At 51.9% G+C, this 19,089-nt stretch overlaps 1 protein-coding gene across 1 annotated transcript in view; it reads left to right on the top strand.

Annotated features, from left to right (window-relative positions):
• Positions 1-19,089, top strand: part of anos1b (anosmin 1b) — a 150,361-nt gene that overhangs the window by 92,697 nt on the left and 38,575 nt on the right. The window contains exons 3-5 of the mRNA XM_045687921.1: positions 6,626-6,688; positions 14,844-15,051; positions 17,023-17,207. Coding sequence (XP_045543877.1) covers positions 6,626-6,688; positions 14,844-15,051; positions 17,023-17,207 — 456 coding nt within the window. The remainder of the gene's footprint in view (positions 1-6,625; positions 6,689-14,843; positions 15,052-17,022; positions 17,208-19,089) is intronic.

Genomic DNA, 19,089 nt, shown 5'->3' with positions numbered 1-19,089 from the left:
CTTGTTCTCTCTTCCCTTCTCTCTGTTCTTGCTCTCTCTTCCCCTCTCTATCGTTCTCTTTCTCTCTCTCTCTGTTCTTGCTCTTTCTTCCCTTTTCTCTCCTCCTCCTTTCTGAGAATCAGATGCCTTTCAGTATGGCAGACCTGGCTGTGGAGAGTTCAGCCAAGTAAGAGCTGTCTGTCCTGGAGAAGAGAAGAGAAGTGGGAAGAAGGGGAATGGATGGTGGCAGATGCCTGAGCGATCCGTCAGATGATACACAACAGATGGCTCAATATTCTGCCGTCTGTTTTAAAGAACCACACCGACCAACTACTACGAGGGCAGGCCACGGGGGGGGGGCAAGGCAGCTCGATGGATAGGACTCGCACACGCACACACACACACACGCACAGAGCTCTCTTTGTACGATGAGAAAAACCTAGGATTCCTTATGTCCTTGTTCTGAGAAACGGGACTGTGCCAACGGAACCGTCTCTTTATGGATATTACACATGTCTCTTTATTTCCTCTGCTTTTGTGCAGGTAAATTCATTAAAGACATGCTCAGGAACCTTGGCGACTACTAAGTATTTGAAACGTCCCGTTTTGGGCTGGATTTGTCAATGAGTACGGTTACATGCACACAATAATGCGATTATTATGGATAGTTTCATAAAAAATGTTTACATGCTTTGCAAGAAGAACGATTCCCCTAATAATCCTGCTTCCATGGACACAGCTGAAATCAGGCTACCTGATGGCACTCTGATGAATGCAGAAAATCAATCAGAATAACCGTACTACCACGTTATTATTGAGTTCAGACATAAAGTTTGCATGTGGTTGTAGCTCAGAAACTCAGCAGTTCAGTAGTAGGTCAGTAGTTCAGTCGCTCAGTAGCTCAGTAGCACAGTAGCACAGTAGCTCAGTAGTTCAGTCGCTCTGTAGCTCAGTAGTGCAGTAGTTCAGTAGCTATGTAGTAGTTCAGTACCTCTGCAGTAGCTCAGTAGTGCAGTAGTTCAGTAACTCTGTAGTAGTGCAGTAGTTCAGTAGCTCTGCAGTAGTTCAGTAGTTCTATAGTAGTTCTGTAGCTCTGTAGTAGTGCAGTAGTTCAGTAGTTCAGTAACACTGTAGTCGTTCAGTACCTCTGCAGTAGCTCAGTAGTGCAGTAGTTCAGTAACTCTGTAGTAGTGCAGTAGTTCAGTAGCTCTGCAGTAGTTCAGTAGTTCTATAGTAGTTCTGTAGTAGTGCAGTAGTTCAGTAGTTCAGTAGCTCTGCAGTAGTTCTATAGTAGTTCTGTAGCTCTGTAGTAGTGCAGTAGTTCCGTAGTTCTGCAGTAGTTCAGTAGTTCAGTAACTCTGTAGTAGTTCAGTGGTTCAGTAGCTCTGTAGTTGTTCAGTAGTTCATCAGCTCAGTAGCTCAGTAGTTCAATAGCTCGGTAGATCAGTAGGTTAGTAGTTCAGTAGGTTAGTAGCTCAGTAGTTCAGTAGGTTAGTAGCTCAGTAGCTCAGTAGTTCAGTAGGTTAGTAGCTCAGTAGGTTAGTAGTTCAGTAGGTTAGTAGCTCAGTAGTTCAGTAGGTTAGTAGTTCAGTAGCTCAGTAGCTTAGTAGCTCAGTAGGTTAGTAGCTCAGTAGCTCAGTAGTTCAGTAGCTCAGTAGTAGTTCAGTAGCTCTGTAGTAGTTCAGTAGCTCTGCAGTAGTTCAGTAGTTCTATAGTAGTTCTGTAGCTCTGTAGTAGTGCAGTAGTTCAGTAGTTCTGCAGTAGTTCAGTACCTCTGCAGTAGTTCAGTAACTCTGAAGTAGTTCAGTAACTCTGTAGTAGTTCAGTAGTTCAGTACTTCTGCAGTAGTTCAGTAGTTTTGTGGTAGTTCAGTAACACTGAAGTAGTTCAGTAACTCTGTAGTTGTTCAGTAGTTCTGGAGTAGTACAGTAGCTCAGTAGTTCAGTAGTTCTGTAGTAGTTCAGTAACTCTGAAGTAGTTCAGTAACTCTGTAGTAGTTCAGTAGTTCAGTACTTCTGCAGTAGTTCAGTAGTTTTGTGGTAGTTCAGTAACTCTGAAGTAGTTCAGTAACTCTGTAGTTGTTCAGTAGTTCTGGAGTAGTACAGTAGCTCAGTAGTTCAGTAGTTCTGTAGTAGTTCAGTAACTCTGTAGTAGTTCAGTAACTCTGTAATAGTTCAGTAGTTCAGTAACTCTGTAATAGTACAGTAGCTCAGTAGTTCAGTAGCTCTGTAGTTCAGTAGGTTAGTAGCTCAGTAGTTCAGTAGCTCAGTAAGTTAGTTGCTCAGTAGTTCAGTAGCTCAGTAGTTCTGTAGTAGTTCAGTAACACTGTAGTTGTTCAGTAGTTCAGTAACTATGTAGTAGTTCAGTAGCTCTGTAGTAGTGTAGTAGTTCAGTAGCTCTGTAGTAGTTCAGTAGCTCAGTAGTTCAGTAACTCTGTAGTAGTTCAGCAACTCTGTAGTAGTTCAGTAGCTCTGTAGTAGGTCAGTAGCTTAGTAGGTCAGTAGCTCAGTAGTTCAGTAGCTCAGTAGGTCAGTAGCTCAGTAGTTCAGTATTTATGTAGCTCAGTAGTAGGTTAGTAGTTCAGTAGCTCAGTAGTTCAGTAACTCAGTAGTTCAGTAACTCAGTAGTTCAGTAACTCAGTTGTTCAGTTGCTCAGTAGCTCAGTTGATCAGTAGTTCAGTAACTCAGTAACTCAGTAGTTCAGTAACTCAGTAGTTCAGTAGCTCAGTTGCTCAGTAACTCAGTAGTTCAGTAACTCAGTAACTCAGTAGGTGAATAGTTCAGTTGCTCAGTAGTTCAGTAACTCAGTAGTTCAGTAACTCAGTAGTTCAGTAACTCAGTAACTCAGTAGTTCAGTAACTCAGTAACTCAGTAGTTCAGTAACTCAGTAACACAGTATAGTTCAGTAACTCAGTAGTTCAATAACTCAGTAGTTCAATAACTCAGTTGTTCAGTAACTCAGTAGTTCAGTAGTTCAGTAGCTCAGTAGCTCAGTAGTTCAGTAAGTTAGTAGTTCAGTAACTCAGTAGTTCAGTAGTTCAGTAACTCAGTAGTTCAGTAACTCAGTAGTTCAGTAAATCAGTAGTTCAGTAACTCAGTAGTTCAGTAACTCAGTAATTTAGTAACTCTGTAACTCAGTAGTTCAGTAGCTCAGTTGCTTAGTAGTTCAGTAACTCAGTAGTTCAGTAGCTCAGTTGCTTAGTAGTTCAGTAACTCAGTAGTTCAGTAACTCAGTCATTCATTTGCTCAGTAGTTCAGTAGCTCAGTTGCTCAGTAGTTCAGTAACTCAGTAGTTCAGTAACTCAGTAGTTCAGTAACTCAGTAGTTCAGTAACTTAGTAGTTCAGTAACTCAGTAAGTCAGTAGTGCAGTAACTCAGTAGCTCAGTTGCTCAGTAGTTCAGTAACTCAGTAGTTCAGTAACTCAGTAGTTCAGTAACTTAGTTGTTCAGTAACTCAGTAGTTCAGTAACTCAGTAGTTCAGTAACTCAGTAGTTCAGTAACTCAGTAGTTCAGTAACTCTGTAACTCAGTAGTTCAGTAGCTCAGTTGCTCAGTAGTTCAGTAACTCAGTAGTTCAGTAGCTCAGTTGCTTAGTAGTTCAGTAACTCAGTAGTTCAGTAGCTCAGTAACTCAGTCATTCATTTGCTCAGTAGTTCAGTAGCTCAGTAACTCAGTAGTTCAGTAACTCAGTAGTTCAGTAACTCAGTAGTTCAGTTGCTCAGTAGCTCAGTTGCTCAGCAGCTCAGTAACTAAATCGTTCAGTAGCTCAGTAGTTCAGTAACTCAGTAGTTCAGTAACTCAGTAGTTCACTAACTCAGTAGTTCAGTAGTTCAGTAACTCAGTAGTTCAGTAACTCAGTAACTCAGTAGTTCAGTAACTCAGTAACTCAGTAGTTCAGTAACTCAGTAGTTCAGTAACTCAGTAGTTCAGTAATTCAGTAGTTCAGTAGTTCAGTAACTCAGTAGTTCAGTAACTCAGTAGTTCAGTAGTTCAGTTGCTCAGTAGTTCAGTTGCTCAGTAGTTCAGTAACTCAGTAGTTCAGTAGCTCAGTTGCTCAGTAGTTCAGTAACTCAGTAGTTCAGTAACTCAGTAACTCAGTAGTTCAGTAGTTCAGTAGCTCAGTAGCTCAGTAGTTCAGTAAGTTAGTAGTTCAGTAACTCAGTAGTTCAGTAGTTCAGTAACTCAGTAGTTCAGTAACTCAGTAGTTCAGTAAATCAGTAGTTCAGTAACTCAGTAGTTCAGTAACTCAGTAGTTTAGTAAATCTGTAACTCAGTAGTTCAGTAGCTCAGTTGCTTAGTAGTTCAGTAGCTCAGTAGTTCAGTAGCTCAGTTGCTTAGTAGTTCAGTAACTCAGTAGTTCAGTAACTCAGTCATTCATTTGCTCAGTAGTTCAGTAGCTCAGTTGCTCAGTAGTTCAGTAACTCAGTAGTTCAGTAACTCAGTAGTTCAGTAACTTAGTAGTTCAGTAACTCAGTAAGTCAGTAGTGCAGTAACTCAGTAGCTCAGTTGCTCAGTAGTTCAGTAACTCAGTAGTTCAGTAGCTCAGTAACTCAGTAGTTCAGTAACTTAGTTGTTCAGTAACTCAGTAGTTCAGTAACTCAGTAGTTCAGTAACTCAGTATTTCAGTAACTCAGTAATTCAGTAACTCTGTAACTCAGTAGTTCAGTAGCTCAGTTGCTCAGTAGTTCAGTAACTCAGTAGTTCAGTAGCTCAGTTGCTTAGTAGTTCAGTAACTCAGTAGTTCAGTAGCTCAGTAACTCAGTCATTCATTTGCTCAGTAGTTCAGTAGCTCAGTAACTCAGTAGTTCAGTAACTCAGTAGTTCAGTAACTCAGTAGTTCAGTAACTCAGTAGTTCAGTTGCTCAGTAGCTCAGTTGCTCAGCAGCTCAGTAACTAAATCGTTCAGTAGCTCAGTAGTTCAGTAACTCAGTAGTTCAGTAACTCAGTAGTTCACTAACTCAGTAGTTCAGTAGTTCAGTAACTCAGTAGTTCAGTAACTCAGTAGTTCAGTAACTCAGTAACTCAGTAGTTCAGTAACTCAGTAACTCAGTAGTTCAGTAACTCATTAGTTCAGTAACTCAGTAGTTCAGTAACTCAGCAGTTCAGTAACTCAGTAACTCAGTAGTTCAGTTACTCAGTAACTCAGTAGTTCAGTTACTCAGTAACTCAGTAGTTCAGTAACTCAGTAGTTCAGTAACTTAGTAGTTCAGTAACTTAGTAGTTCAGTAACTCAGTAGTTCAGTAACTCATTAGTTCAGTAACTCAGTAACTCAGTAGTTCAGTAACTCAGTAACTCAGTAGTTCAGTAACTCAGTAGTTCAGTAACTCAGTAGTTCAGTAACTCAGTAGTTCAGTAACTCAGCAGTTCAGTAACTCAGCAGTTCAGTAACTCAGTAACTCAGTAGTTCAGTTACTCAGTAACTCAGTAGTTCAGTTACTCAGTAGTTCAGTTCTCAGTAACTCAGTAGTTCAGTAACTCAGTAGTTCAGTAACTCAGTAGTTACTAACTCAGTAGTTCAGTAACTCAGTAACTCAGTAGTTCAGTAAGTCAGTAGTTCAGTAGTTCAGTAACTCAGTAGTTCAGTAACTCAGTCATTCATTTGCTCAGTAGTTCAGTAGCTCAGTTGCTTTGGTTGAAGGGATTCACAGCCAAGCCCTCTATAGGCGTGTTGCAGGACTGGATAAGAACCTATAACCTATAACCCTGTAATGTCATCTGCACACAGACAGGAGCCTGCCCAACCATAACTGTCAGCAGCTGACATGTTTACAGGGTGCTGTCCACATTTGTGAGCTTGCAGGACAGAGGCCTACTATGCCGCCGGCTAGGTGGCCACATGAACAATCGACTAGCTCTCACAGTATCACATCAGAATTAGACGTTCGTCCATGTTTCTCAAACGTCCAATTTTTTTGTTGTTGCAAACATCAAACTTTAGAATCAGAGGGCAGATGCTTACGCCCGTCCACAATCCCCATCCACAACACCCTAGCAAAATAGAAACCTACTTGAAGGTAACAGTGCTCACGGTTGGCCCTAGTGGCTGGTTTCCACGTCATCTCTCGACGTCCTCAGACATGGATGGACGTTGAATACTGAATTGTATCACAGGTGACCTGGCTGTATAACAGTCTGTTCTCACATGTGCACGCACACACACACTACACGCACACCTAAACACACACGCCCGAATACACACACACACACACACACACACACTGTTCCTCCTGCTAGCTGTTGGTAGGAATGTTTACGTGTGCTGTTCTGTTCAGATCCCTCTGTGCTTTCCTACATGTCTGCTGTCTGCTGCTCTGTGGATGTGGCAGCGTGTGGAGTGCTGTCTGCTGCTCTGTGGATGTGGCAGCGTGTGGAGTGCTGTCTGCTGCTCTGTGGATGTGGCAGCGTGTGGAGTGCTGTCTGCTGCTCTGTGGATGTGGCAGCGTGTGGAGTGTATGTGGCGTGTCACCAGCCTTGGCGTGTTCTCTACGTCATGCACACGTCTGTTTACTGACTAACTGACTGACTAACTGACTAACTGTCCCATTCCCGTGTCCTGTCTGTCGGTCTGTCTGTTGTGTTGTTGTGTTGCTGTTTTCCTGTGCTCCCTACCATTCTCTGTTTGTTTGTTTATGTGCTTGTTTGCAGTGCCTACAGCCATGCAAGGAACTGTGGGAGACCAGAAGAGACCTGTCTCAGAAACCATGCGAGGTAAGCACCCTCCTCTCCCCTCCTCTCTCTCCTCTCCTCACATCTCCCCTCCTCTCTCTCCTCTCCTCACATCTCCCCTCCTCTCCCCTCCTCTCCTCTCCTCTCCCCTCCTCTCTCCTCCTCTCTCTCCTCTCCTCCCCTCCTCTCTTCCCCTCTCCTCTCCTCTCCTCTCCTCTCCTCTCCTCTCCTCTCCTCTCCTCTCCTCTCCTCTCCTCTCCTCTCCTCTCCTCTCCTCTCCTCTCTCTGTACTGTGGTAGATCTGTTAATGTACCCCCAACATGATGTACCCCTAAAGAAGTGTAGCTTAGTGAGTCCATATTTCTTGTTCCCAGGCCTAGAAACTGATTGGTATGGACAGTTCGTCCCATCCATTAGACAACCTGAAGCTCAAAAACTCAAAAGTCTGTTAGTGTTTACCTGACAGAGAAAAGAGCTCTTACCAAATAGGAGATGTTCAAATACCAGACATGAAGGTTGCTCCTTTCAGCCCCTCCACCCAGCCAGACTACTGTCCCTGTCTGCTCCTTTCAGCCCCTCCACCCAGCCAGACTACTGTCCCTGTCTGCTCCTTTCAGCCCCTCCACCCAGCCAGACTACTGTCCCTGTCTGCTCCTTTCAGCCCCTCCACCCAGCCAGACTACTGTCCCTGTCTGCTCCTTTCAGCCCTTCCACCCAGCCAGACTACTGTCCCTGTCTGCTCCTTTCAGCCCCTCCACCCAGCCAGACTACTGTCTCTGTCTGCTCCTTTCAGCCCCTCCACCCAGCCAGACTACTGTCCCTGTCTGCTCCTTTCAGCCCCTCCACCCACCCAGCCAGACTACTGTCCCTGTCTGCTCCTTTCAGCCCCTCCACCCAGCCAGACTACTGTCCCTGTCTGCTCCTTTCAGCCCCTCCACCCAGCCAGACTACTGTCCCTGTCTGCTCCTTTCAGCCCCTCCACCCAGCCAGACTACTGTCCCTGTCTGCTCCTTTCAGCCCCTCCACCCACCCAGCCAGACTACTGTCCCTGTCTGCTCCTTTCAGCCCCTCCACCCAGCCAGACTACTGTCCCTGTCTGCTCTGTGGGCCCCTCCACCCAGCCAGACTACTGTCCCTGTCTGCTCTGTGGGCCCGTCCACCCAGCCAGACTACTGTCCCTGTCTGCTCTGTGGGCCCCTCCACCCAGCCAGACTACTGTCCCTGTCTGCTCTGTGGGCCCCTCCACCCAGCCAGACTACTGTTCCTGTCTGCTCTGTGGGCCCCTCCACCCAGCCAGACTACTGTCCCTGTCTGCTCTGTGGGCCCCTCTTTGCCTCTAGGAGGGTAGTGGTGGCCACAAATGGTTATTGTTGAGCGTAACCCTCCTCTGGTGTAGTTATGCTAGCCTTTTATCCCTGGATTTGAAGCGTGGGTCCTGGGCTGTCGGGGGAGCGATACTTACACAGTTACAAAAGATCAGAGGAGAATTGAGGTCTATTAACTAAGCCTAGTGTTTACAGTCAAATGGTGTGTTACACACACACGCACGCACGCACGCGCAAAGGGAAGAGGCAGGGACGGCTCATTTGGTGATGTTAAGAGCTAACATCTCTGTTCAGAGATTCAGTAGTAGGCTTTACCTACAGGAAGCACGTTAGCTCTATTTAAATAGATAAATAATACATCAACTGTTGGGGTGTTCTGTGTGTGTGCCAACGTAAAGGCTTGTGTTCTGTGTGTGTGCCAGCGTAAAGGCTTGTGTTCTGTGTGTGTGCCAGCGTAAAGGCTTGTGTTCTGTGTGTGTGCCAACGTAAAGGCTTGTGTTCTGTGTGTGTGCCAGCGTAAAGGCTTGTGTTCTGTGTGTGTGCCAGCGTAAAGGCTTGTGTTCTGTGTGTGTGCCAGCGTAAAGGCTTGTGTTCTGTGTGTGTGCCAGCGTAAAGGCTTGTGTTCTGTGTGTTGTACAGCTAGTAGATTCATTCCCTGCATTAAATGACTGGTCTTAGTATTAGTGAGAGGAAATGACTGGTCTTAGTATTAGTGACAGGAAATGACTGGTCTTAGTATTAGTGACAGAAAATGACTGGTCTTAGTATTAGTTACAGAAAATGACTGGTCTTAGTATTAGTGACAGGAAATGACTGGTCTTAGTATTAGCGACAGTTAATGACTGGTCTTAGTATTAGATGCAGTAAATGACTGGTCAAATCAAATCAAATTTATTTATATAGCCCTTCTTACATCAGCTGATATCTCAAAGTGCTGTACAGAAACCCAGCCTAAAACCCCAAACACCAAGCAATGCAGGTGTAGAAGCACGGTGGCTAGGAATAACTCCCTAGAAAGGCCAAAACCTAGGAAGAAACCTAGAGAGGAACCAGGCTATGAGGGGTGGCCAGTCCTCTTTTGGCTGTGCCGGGTGGAGATTATAACAGAACATGGCCAAGATGTTCAAATGTTCATAAATGACCAGCATGGTCAAATAATAGTAGTTGTCGAGGGTGCAACAAGTCAGTAACACAAGAGTAAGTGTCAGTTGGCTTTTCATAGCCGATCTTTGAGAGTATCTCTATCGCTCCTGCTGTCTCTAGAGAGTTGAAAACAGCAGGTCTGGGACAGGTCGCACGTCCGGTGAACAGGTCAGGGTTCCAGCAGGTCTGGGACAGCAGGTCTGGGACAGGTAGCACGTCCGGTGAACAGGTCAGGGTTCCAGCAGGTCTGGGACAGCAGGTCTGGGACAGGTAGCATGTCCGGTGAACAGGTCAGGGTTCCAGCAGGTCTGGGACAGCAGGTCTGGGACAGGTAGCATGTCCGGTGAACAGGTCAGGGTTCCATAGCCGCAGGCAGAACAGTTGAAACTGTGGACTGGGGACAGCAAGGAGTCATCAGGTCTTAGTATTAGCGACAGTTAATGACTGGTCTTAGTATTAGTTACAGTAAATGACCTCTCACAGCCATTCTCCCCCCACCTCTCACAGCCAGCCTCCCCCCACCTCTCACAGCCAGCCTCCTCCCGCCTCTCACAGCCAGCCTCCTCCCCAACTCTCACAGCCATTCTCCCCTCCACCTCTCACAGCCAGTCTCCCCCCGCCTCTTACAGCCATTCTCCCCTCCACCTCTCACAGCCAGCCTCCCCCCACCTCTCACAGCCAGCCTCCCCCAGCCTCTCACAGCCAGCCTCCCCCCGCCTCTCACAGCCAGCCTCCCCCCGCCTCTCACAGCCAGCCTCCCCCCACCTCTCACAGCCAGCCTCCCCCCACCTCTCACAGCCAGCCTCCCCCAGCCTCTCACAGCCAGCCTCCCCCGCCTCTCACAGCCAGCCTCCCCCAGCCTCTCACAGCCAGCCTCCCACCCACCTCTCACAGCCATTCTCCCCCCACCTCTCACAGCCATTCTCCCCCCACCTCTCACAGCCAGTCTCCCCCGCCTCTCACAGCCAGTCTCCCCCCGCCTCTCACAGCCAGTCTCCCCCGCCTCTCACAGCCAGTCTCCCCCCGCCTCTCACAGCCAGTCTCCCCCGCCTCTCACAGCCAGTCTCCCCCCGCCTCTCACAGCCAGCCTCCCCCCGCCTCTCACAGCCATTCTCCCCCACCTCTCACAGCCATTCTCCCCCCCACCTCTCACAGCCAGCACCCCCACCTCTCACAGCCATTCCCCCCCCACCTCTCCCCCCACCTCTCACAGCCATTCCCCCCACCTCTCACAGCCAGCCTCCCCCCACCTCTCACAGCCAGCCTCCCCCACCTCTCACAGCCAGCCTCCCCCCACCTCTCACAGCCAGCCTCCCCCCACCTCTCACAGCCAGCCTCCCCCCACCTCTCACAGCCAGCCTCCCCACCTCTCACAGCCAGCCTCCCCCACCTCTCACAGCCAGCCTCCCCCGCCTCTCACAGCCAGCCTCCCCCACCTCTCACAACCAGCCTCCTCCCCACCTTTCACAGCCATTCTCCCCCCACCTCTCACAGCCAGCCTCGTCCCCACCTCTCACAGCCAGCCTCCTCCCCACCTCTCACAGCCAGCCTCCCCCACCTCTCACAGCCATTCTCCCCTCCACCTCTCACAGCCAGCCTCCCCCGCCTCTCACAGCCAGCCTCCTCCCCACCTCTCACAGCCATTCTCCCCCCACCTCTCACAGCCAGCCTCCCCCCACCTCTCACAGCCAGCCTCCCCACCTCTCACAGCCAGCCTCCCCCGCCTCTCACAGCCAGCCTCCCCCGCCTCTCACAGCCAGCCTCCGCCCGCCTCTCACAGCCATTCTCCCCCCACCTCTCACAGACATTCTCCCCCCCACCTCTCACAGCCAGCACCCCCACCTCTCACAGCCATTCTCCCCTCCACCTCTCACAGCCAGCCTCCCCCCGCCTCTCACAGCCAGCCTCCCCCGCCTCTCACAGCCATTCTCCCCCCACCTCTCACAGACATTCTCCCCCCACCTCTCACAGCCAGCACCCCCACCTCTCACAGCCATTCTCCCCTCCACCTCTCACAGCCAGCCTCCCCCCGCCTCTCACAGCCATTCTCCCCTCCACCTCTCACAGCCAGCCTCCCCCCACCTCTCACAGCCAGCCTCCCCCGCCTCTCACAGCCAGCCTCCTCCCCAACTCTCACAGCCATTATCCCCTCCACCTCTCACAGCCAGCCTCCTCCCGCCTCTCACAGCCAGCCTCCTCCCCAACTCTCACAGCCATTCTCCCCTCCACCTCTCACAGCCAGCCTCCTCCCGCCTCTCAAAGCCATTCTCCTCCCACCTCTCACAGCCATTCTCCCCCCACCTCTCACAGCCAGCCTCCCCCCGCCTCTCACAGCCAGCCTCCCCCCACCTCTCACAGCCAGCCTCCCCCCACCTCTCACAGCCAGCCTCCCCCCACCTCTCACAGCCAGCCTCCCCAGCCTCTCACAGCCAGCCTCCCCCCGCCTCTCACAGCCAGCCTCCCCAGCCTCTCACAGCCAGTCTCCCCCACCTCTCACAGCCATTCTCCCCCCACCTCTCACAGCCATTCTCCCCCCACCTCTCACAGCCAGTCTCCCCCCGCCTCTCACAGCCAGTCTCCCCCCGCCTCTCACAGCCAGTCTCCCCCGCCTCTCACAGCCAGTCTCCCCCGCCTCTCACAACCAGTCTCCCCCCGCCTCTCACAGCCAGCCTCCCCCCGCCTCTCACAGCCATTCTCCCCCCACCTCTCACAGCCATTCTCCCCCCACCTCTCACAGCCAGCACCCCCACCTCTCACAGCCATTCCCCCCCACCTCTCCCCCCCACCTCTCACAGCCAGCCTCCCCCGCCTCTCACAGCCAGCCTCCCCCACCTCTCACAGCCATTCTCCCCCCACCTCTCACAGCCAGCACCCCCACCTCTCACAGCCATTCCCCCCCACCTCTCCCCCCCACCTCTCACAGCCATTCCCCCCCACCTCTCACAGCCAGCCTCCCCCCACCTCTCACAGCCAGCCTCCCCCCACCTCTCACAGCCAGCCTCCCCCACCTCTCACAGCCAGCCTCCCCCCACCTCTCACAGCCAGCCTCCCCCCACCTCTCACAGCCAGCCTCCCCACCTCTCACAGCCAGCCTCCCCCCACCTCTCACAGCCAGCCTCCCCGCCTCTCACAGCCAGCCTCCCCCACCTCTCACAACCAGCCTCCTCCCCACCTTTCACAGCCATTCTCCCCCGACCTCTCACAGCCAGCCTCCCCCACCTTTCACAGCCATTCTCCCCCCACCTCTCACAGCCATTCCCCCCACCTCTCACAGCCAGCCTCCCCCACCTCTCACAGCCAGCCTCCCCCCACCTCTCACAGCCAGCCTCCCCCCACCTCTCACAGCCAGCCTCCCCCACCTCTCACAGCCAGCCTCCCCCCACCTCTCACAGCCAGCCTCCCCACCTCTCACAGCCAGCCTCCCCCACCTCTCACAGCCAGCCTCCCCCGCCTCTCACAGCCAGCCTCCCCCCACCTCTCACAACCAGCCTCCTCCCCACCTTTCACAGCCATTCTCCCCCGACCTCTCACAGCCAGCCTCCCCCACCTTTCACAGCCATTCTCCTCCCCACCTCTCACAGCCATTCTCCCCCCACCTCTCACAGCCATTCTCCCCCCACCTCTCACAGCGAGCCTCCTCCCCACCTCTCACAGCCAGCCTCCCCCCACCTCTCACAGCCAGCCTCCCCCAGCCTCTCACAGCCAGCCTCCCCCCGCCTCTCACAGCTATTCTCCCCCCGCCTCTCACAGCCAATCTCCTCCCCACCTCTCACAGCCATTCTCCCCCCACCTCTCACAGCCAGCCTCCTCCCCACCTCTCACAGCCAGCCTCCCCCCACCTCTCACAGCCATTCTCCCCCCACCTCTCACAGCCAGCCTCCTCCCCACCTCTCACAGCCAGCCTCCCCCCACCTCTCACAGCCATTCTCCCCCCACGCCTCCCCCGCCTCTCACAGCCATTCTCCCCCCGCCTCTCACAGCCATTCTCCCCCCCACCTCTCACAGCCAGCCCCCCCACCTCTCACAGCCATTCTCCCCCCCACCTCTCCCCCCACCTCTCACAGCCATTCTCCCCCCACCTCTCACAGCCAGCCTCCCCCACCTCTCACAGCCAGCCTCCCCCCACCTCTCACAGCCAGCCTCCCCCCACCTTTCACAGCCATTCTCCCCCCCACCTTTCACAGCCATTCTCCCCCCCACCTCTCACAGCCAGCCTCCCCCCACCTCTCACAGCCATTCTCCCCCCCCACCTTTCACAGCCATTCTCCCCCCACCTCTCACAGCCATTCTCCCCCCACCTCTCACAGCCATTCTCCCCCCCACCTCTCACAGCCAGTCTCCCCCCACCTCTCACAGCCATTCTCCCCCCCACCTTTCACAGCCATTCTCCCCCCACCTCTCACAGCCATTCTCCCCCCCACCTTTCACAGCCATTCTCCCCCCCACCTCTCACAGCCATTCTCCCCCCCACCTCTCACAGCCATTCTCCCCCCCACCTCTCACAGCCATTCTCCCCCCCACCTCTCACAGCCAGCCTCCTCACCCCTCTCACAGCCAGACTCCTCTGTGTGTGTGTGTGTGTGTGTGTGTGTGTGTGTGTGTGTGTGTGTGTGTGTGTGTGTGTGTGTGTGTGTGTGTGTGTGTGTGTGTGTGTGTGTGTGTGTGTGTGTGTGTGTGTGTGTGTGTGTGTCTGTATATGGCCATCCGCAGGGCCTATACAGTACCATTGTGGTTTTGGAGACGGTAAGAGACAGCACCACACCAACATCGTCTGTCTGTCTGTCTGTCTGTCTGTCTGTCTGTCTGTCTGTCTGTCTGTCTGTCTGTCTGTCTGTCTGTCTGTCTGTCTGTCTGTCTGTCTGTCTGTCTGTCTGTCTGTCTGTCTGTCTGTCTGTCTGTGAGAGGTGGCTGTGAGAGGTGGGGGGAGAGGTGGGGGGGAGAATGGCTGTGAGAGGTGGGGGGTGCTGGCTGTGAGAGGTGGGGGGGAGAATGGCTGTGAGAGGTGGGGGGAGAATGGCTGTGAGAGGCGGGGGAGGCTGGCTCCATCCATCCCTCCCTCCCTCCTCCCCCTGTCCCTCTCAATCCCACCCTCCCTCCTCCCCCTGTCCCTCTCCCTCCCTCCTCCCCCGTCCCTCTCCATCCCTCCCTCCCTCCTCCCCCTGTCCCTCTCCATCCCTCCTCCCCTGTCCATACCTCCATCGACCCCTTTCCACCCCTCCTCCCCTGTCCCTCTCCATCCCTCCTCCCCTGTCCCTTCCTCCATCTACACCTCTCTACCCCTCCTCCTCCCCATCACTCTCCATCCCTCCGTCTCTCCATCCATCTACCCTTCTCCATCCTTCTATTCCTCCTCCTCCTTCCCTCTCCATCCCCATCCCTCCTCCCCTGTCCTTCTCCATTTCTCCCCTCCTCCTCCTCCCCTGTCCTTCTCCATTTCTCCCCTCCTCCTCCTCCCTGTCCCTCTCCATCCCTTCATCCCTCCTCCCGCTGTCTCTCCATCCATCTACCCCTCTCCATCCTTCCATTCCTCCTCCCCGTCCCTCTCTATCCCTCCATCCCTCCTCCCCTGTCCCTCTCCATTCCTCCATCCCTCCTCCCCCTGTACCTCCCCCCCATTTAACCCTCTACATCCCTCCTCCCCTGTCCCTCTCCATCCCTACATCCCTCCTCCCCCTGCCCCTTCCTCCATCTAACCCTCTCCCTCCCTCCTCCCCCTGTCCCTCCCTCAGAAGCATCATGAGTGTGTGACCAGTTGGGAGTTCTTGGTGTCTCTGAGGTCAGGGAAGCAGGGGGACTGCCCCCCTCCCCAGCGAGCCATGGGATTTGCTGCCGCCTGCGTGGAGAGCTGCTCCGCTGACAAACACTGCTCTGCCTCCAAGAAGTGCTGCTCCAATGGCTGCGGACACACCTGCCAGGCTCCAGCCAATCTCTATAAAGGTAAGTCCCACTATATCCACGTTGTATACATGTTTATTTTAATCAATATATACGGAGTGTGTGTGTTAAGACAAAAGGGGGGGTGTTAAGACAGAAGGGTTGTGTGTGTGTGTTGGTGTTAAGACAGAAGGGGTGTGTGTTAAGACATAAGGGGTGTGCGTGTGTGTTAAGATAGAAGCAGTGTGTGTATGTATGTGTTAAGACAGAAGAGGGGGTGTTAACATAGAAAGGGTGTGTGTGTGTTAAGACAGAAGGGGGGTGTTAAGACAGAAGGGGGGTGTTGAGACAGAAGGGGTGTGTGTGTGTTAAGACAGAAGGGGTGTGTGTGTGTGTTAAGATAGCAGGGGGTGTTAAGACAGAAGGGGGTGTCAAGACAGAAGGGGGTGTTAAGACAAAAGGGGTGTGTGTGTTAAAACAGAAGGGGGTTGTTAAGACAGAAGGGGTGGTGTTAAGACATAAGGGGTGTGTGTGTGTGTGTGTGTGTGTGTTAAGACAGAAGCGGTCTGTGTGTTTGTGTTAAGATGGAAGGGGGGGTGTTAAAACAGAAGGGGTGTGTGTGTTAAAACAGAAGGGGGTTGTCAAGACAGAAGGGGGTTAAGACAGAAGGGGGTAAGACATAAGGGGTGGGTGTGTGTTAAGATAGAAGGGGGGTGTTAAGACATAAGGGGTGGGTGTGTGTTAAGATAGAAGGGGGGTGTTAAGACACACACACACCCCTTCTATCTTAACTCCAGAAAGGGGGGTGTTAAGACATAAGGGGGGTTAAGACAGAAGGGGTGTGTGTGTTAAGACAGAAGGGGGGTGTTAAGACAGAAGGGGTGTGTGTGTGTTAAGATAGAAGGGAGTTGTTAAGACAGAAGGGGTGTGTGTTAAGACAGAGGGGGGGTGTTAAGACAAAAGGGGTGTGTGTGTGTGTTAAGACAGAAGGGGTGTGTGTGTGTTAAGACAGAGGGGAGTGTTAAGACAGAAGGGGGGTGTTAAGACAGAAGGGGTGGGGGTGTTAAGACAGAAGGGGTGGGGGTGTTAAGACAGAAGGGGTGTGTGTGTTAAGACAGAAGGGGTGTTAAGACAGAAGGGGGGTGTTAAGACATAAGGGGTGTGTGTGTTAAGACAGAAGGGGGTTGTTAAGACAGAAGGGGGTGTTAAGACAGAAGGAGTGTGTGTGTTAAGACAGAGGGGGTGTTAAGACAGAAGGGGGTGTTAAGACAAAAGGGGTGTGTGTGTTAAAACAAAAGGGGTGTGTGTGTTAAGACAAAAGGGGGGGTGTTAAGACAGAAGGGGTGTGTGTGTTAAGACAGAAGGGGGGATGTTAAGACAGAAGGGGTGTGTGTTAAGACAGAAGGGGTGTGTGTGTTAAGACAGAAGGGGGTGTTAAGACAGAAGGGGTGTGTGTGTTAAGACAGAGGGGGTGTTAAGACAGAAGGGGGTGTTAAGACAAAAGGGGTGTGTGTGTTAAAACAGAAGGGGTGTGTGTGTTAAGACAGAGGGGAGTGTTAAGACAGAAGGGGGGGTGTGTTAAGACAGAAGGGGTATGTGTGTTAAGACAGAAGGGGTGTTAAGACATAAGGGGTGTGTGTGTTAAGACAAAAGGGGGGGTGTTAAGACAGAAGGGGTGAGTGTGTTAAGACAGAAGGGGGGATGTTAAGACAGAAGGGGTGTGTGTTAAGACAGAAGGGGTGTGTGTGTGTTAAGCTAGAAGGGGGTTGTTAAGACAGAAGGGGGTGTTAAGACATAAGGGGTGTGTGTGGGTTAAGACACAAGGAGGGGTGTTAAGACAGAAGGGATGTGTGTGTTAAAACAGAAGGAGGGGTGTTAAGACAGAGGGGGATGTGGGGTCTTAAGAGAATGGGTGTGTGCATTAAGACAGAAAGGGTGTGTGTGTGTTAAGACAGAAAGGATGTGTGTGTGTTAAGACAGATGGGATGGGTGTTCATGTGTGACTCCTTGTTCTCCTCACCTTGACCCATGCAGGCGTACCTCTGAAGCCCAGGAAGGACATATTGTTCCTGGAGGACCAGCAGGGTCAACTGGAGGTCAGATGGATGTCAAAGTTCAATGTGACCATCGAGCCTGTCCTCTACATCCTGCAGCGCAGGTGGAACCACGGAATACACCCCAGCGAGGACGACGCCTCGCTCTGGCACACCGTCGTCATGGTAACAACCCCCGACCCCCGCAGTTTTTTTTTGTTTCTTTGGGGGGGGTTTACCTCAAAGTAAATGAAGTGAAGCCCAAACGAGGTCTTCCAAAGATATTCAGTCACTTTTGGAACTGTTTGTGTCTATGTATTACTGAAAACCAACTCATGTCAGCACTAAAGCCTTCATCAAGGTGCTAAACTGTCTAGCCTTTCAAACTGCTCTCTCACCACCCATGCCAGTCTAAACTAGCCTGTGTGTGTATGTACGCCCACGTGTGTGTGTGTGTGTGTGTGCACGTGTGTGTGTGTGTGTGTGTGTGCCCGCGCGCATGCATGTGTGTTTCTGTCTGTGTCTACAGTGTGTGTGGTGTAGGCTGAGGTTAGATAAATAACCCAAGCTTTAGGAGGGACCACAGCCAGTCATGGTTTTTGCACTGTTGAGCCCTGTCTGACTAAAGGTCCTCATTATGGTATTAGATGGCTGTGTGGAGGCAGACTCCCATCAGCCTCAGTTACATCATGAGGCCTGGAAAACATGGAGGAACTTAACAAGGGAGGCGTTCAACACACAGTGTAGTTCAGAAGAAGGAATGCTGTACTCCAAACTCCAAACTCCATCAAATAGCATATTTATTTGACAAGTGATTCAACACACTCATGTTCATACAGACACACAAACACTGCATGGAATAGAGCTGTACTGGAGTCAGTGGATTAGAGCTGTACTGGAGTCAGTGAATTAGAGCTGTACTGGAGTCAGTGGATTAGAGCTGTACTGGAGTCAGTGGATTAGAGCTGTACTGGAGTCAGTGGATTAGAGCTGTACTAGAGTCAGTGGATTAGAGCTATACTAGAGTCTGTACTGGAGTCAGTGGATTAGAGCTGTACTGGAGTCAGTGGATTAGAGCTGTACTGGAGTCAGTGGATTAGAGCTGTACTGGAGTCAGTGGATTAGAGCTGTACTGGAATCAGTGGATTAGAGCTGTACTGGAATCAGTGGATTAGAGCTGTACTGGAGTCAGTGGATTAGAGCTGTACTGGAATCAGTGGAAGTATGCAGTAGGTCTACTCTATATTCTGTTAAAGGATACTACCTGAAACACCATACAGGGAAACACAGGGAGAAATTCTATGACCATGTTACTCTGCAGTAATACTACTGGCTCTATTGTATGGAATTTAACTCTTTCAATGCTCCACTCTGGTTCTTCATTGCTTAAATCCCACAACTCCCTCCCTCCCTCCCTCCCTTCCATCCCTCCCTTCTATCCATCGATCCATCCCTCCCTCCCTCCCTCCCTTCCATCCCTCCCTCCCTCCCTCCCTCCCTCCCTCCCTCCCTCCCTCCCTTCCATCCCTCCCTTCTATCCATCGATCCATCCCTCCCTCCCTCCCTCCCTCCCTTCCATCCCTCCCTCCCTCCCTCCCTCCCTCCCTCCCTCCCTCCCTCCCTCCCTCCCTCCCTCCCTCCCTCCCTCCCTCCCTCCCTCCCTCCCTTCTATCCATCGATCCATCCCTCCCTCCCTCCCTCCCTCCCTCCCTCCCTCCCTCCCTCCCTCCCTCCCTCCCTCCCTCCCTCCCTCCCTCCCTCCCTCCCTCCCTCCCTCCCATCCATCCGTCCCTCCCTCCCTCCCTCCCATCCCTCCCTCCCTCCCTCCCTCCCTCCCTCCCTTCCATCCCTCCCTTCTATCCATCGATCCATCCCTCCCTCCCTCCCTCCCTCCATCCATCCCTCCCTTCCATCCGTCCCTCCCTCCCTCCCTCCCTCCCTCCCTCCCTCCCTCCCTCCCTCCCTCCCCTCCATCCATCCCCAGATTCAGTGCATTTCAGTTCCAGGCCTCGGGTCTGTCCATGGATCCTCACAGGGAGGCCCATAGCCCTACCAGCACTAATGACAC

The sequence above is a fragment of the Salmo salar genome, chromosome ssa10 (assembly GCF_905237065.1).
Source record: "Salmo salar chromosome ssa10, Ssal_v3.1, whole genome shotgun sequence".
In the NCBI taxonomy this organism is placed as follows: domain Eukaryota; kingdom Metazoa; phylum Chordata; class Actinopteri; order Salmoniformes; family Salmonidae; genus Salmo; species Salmo salar.
This window is presented reverse-complemented; position numbering and strand designations above follow the sequence as displayed.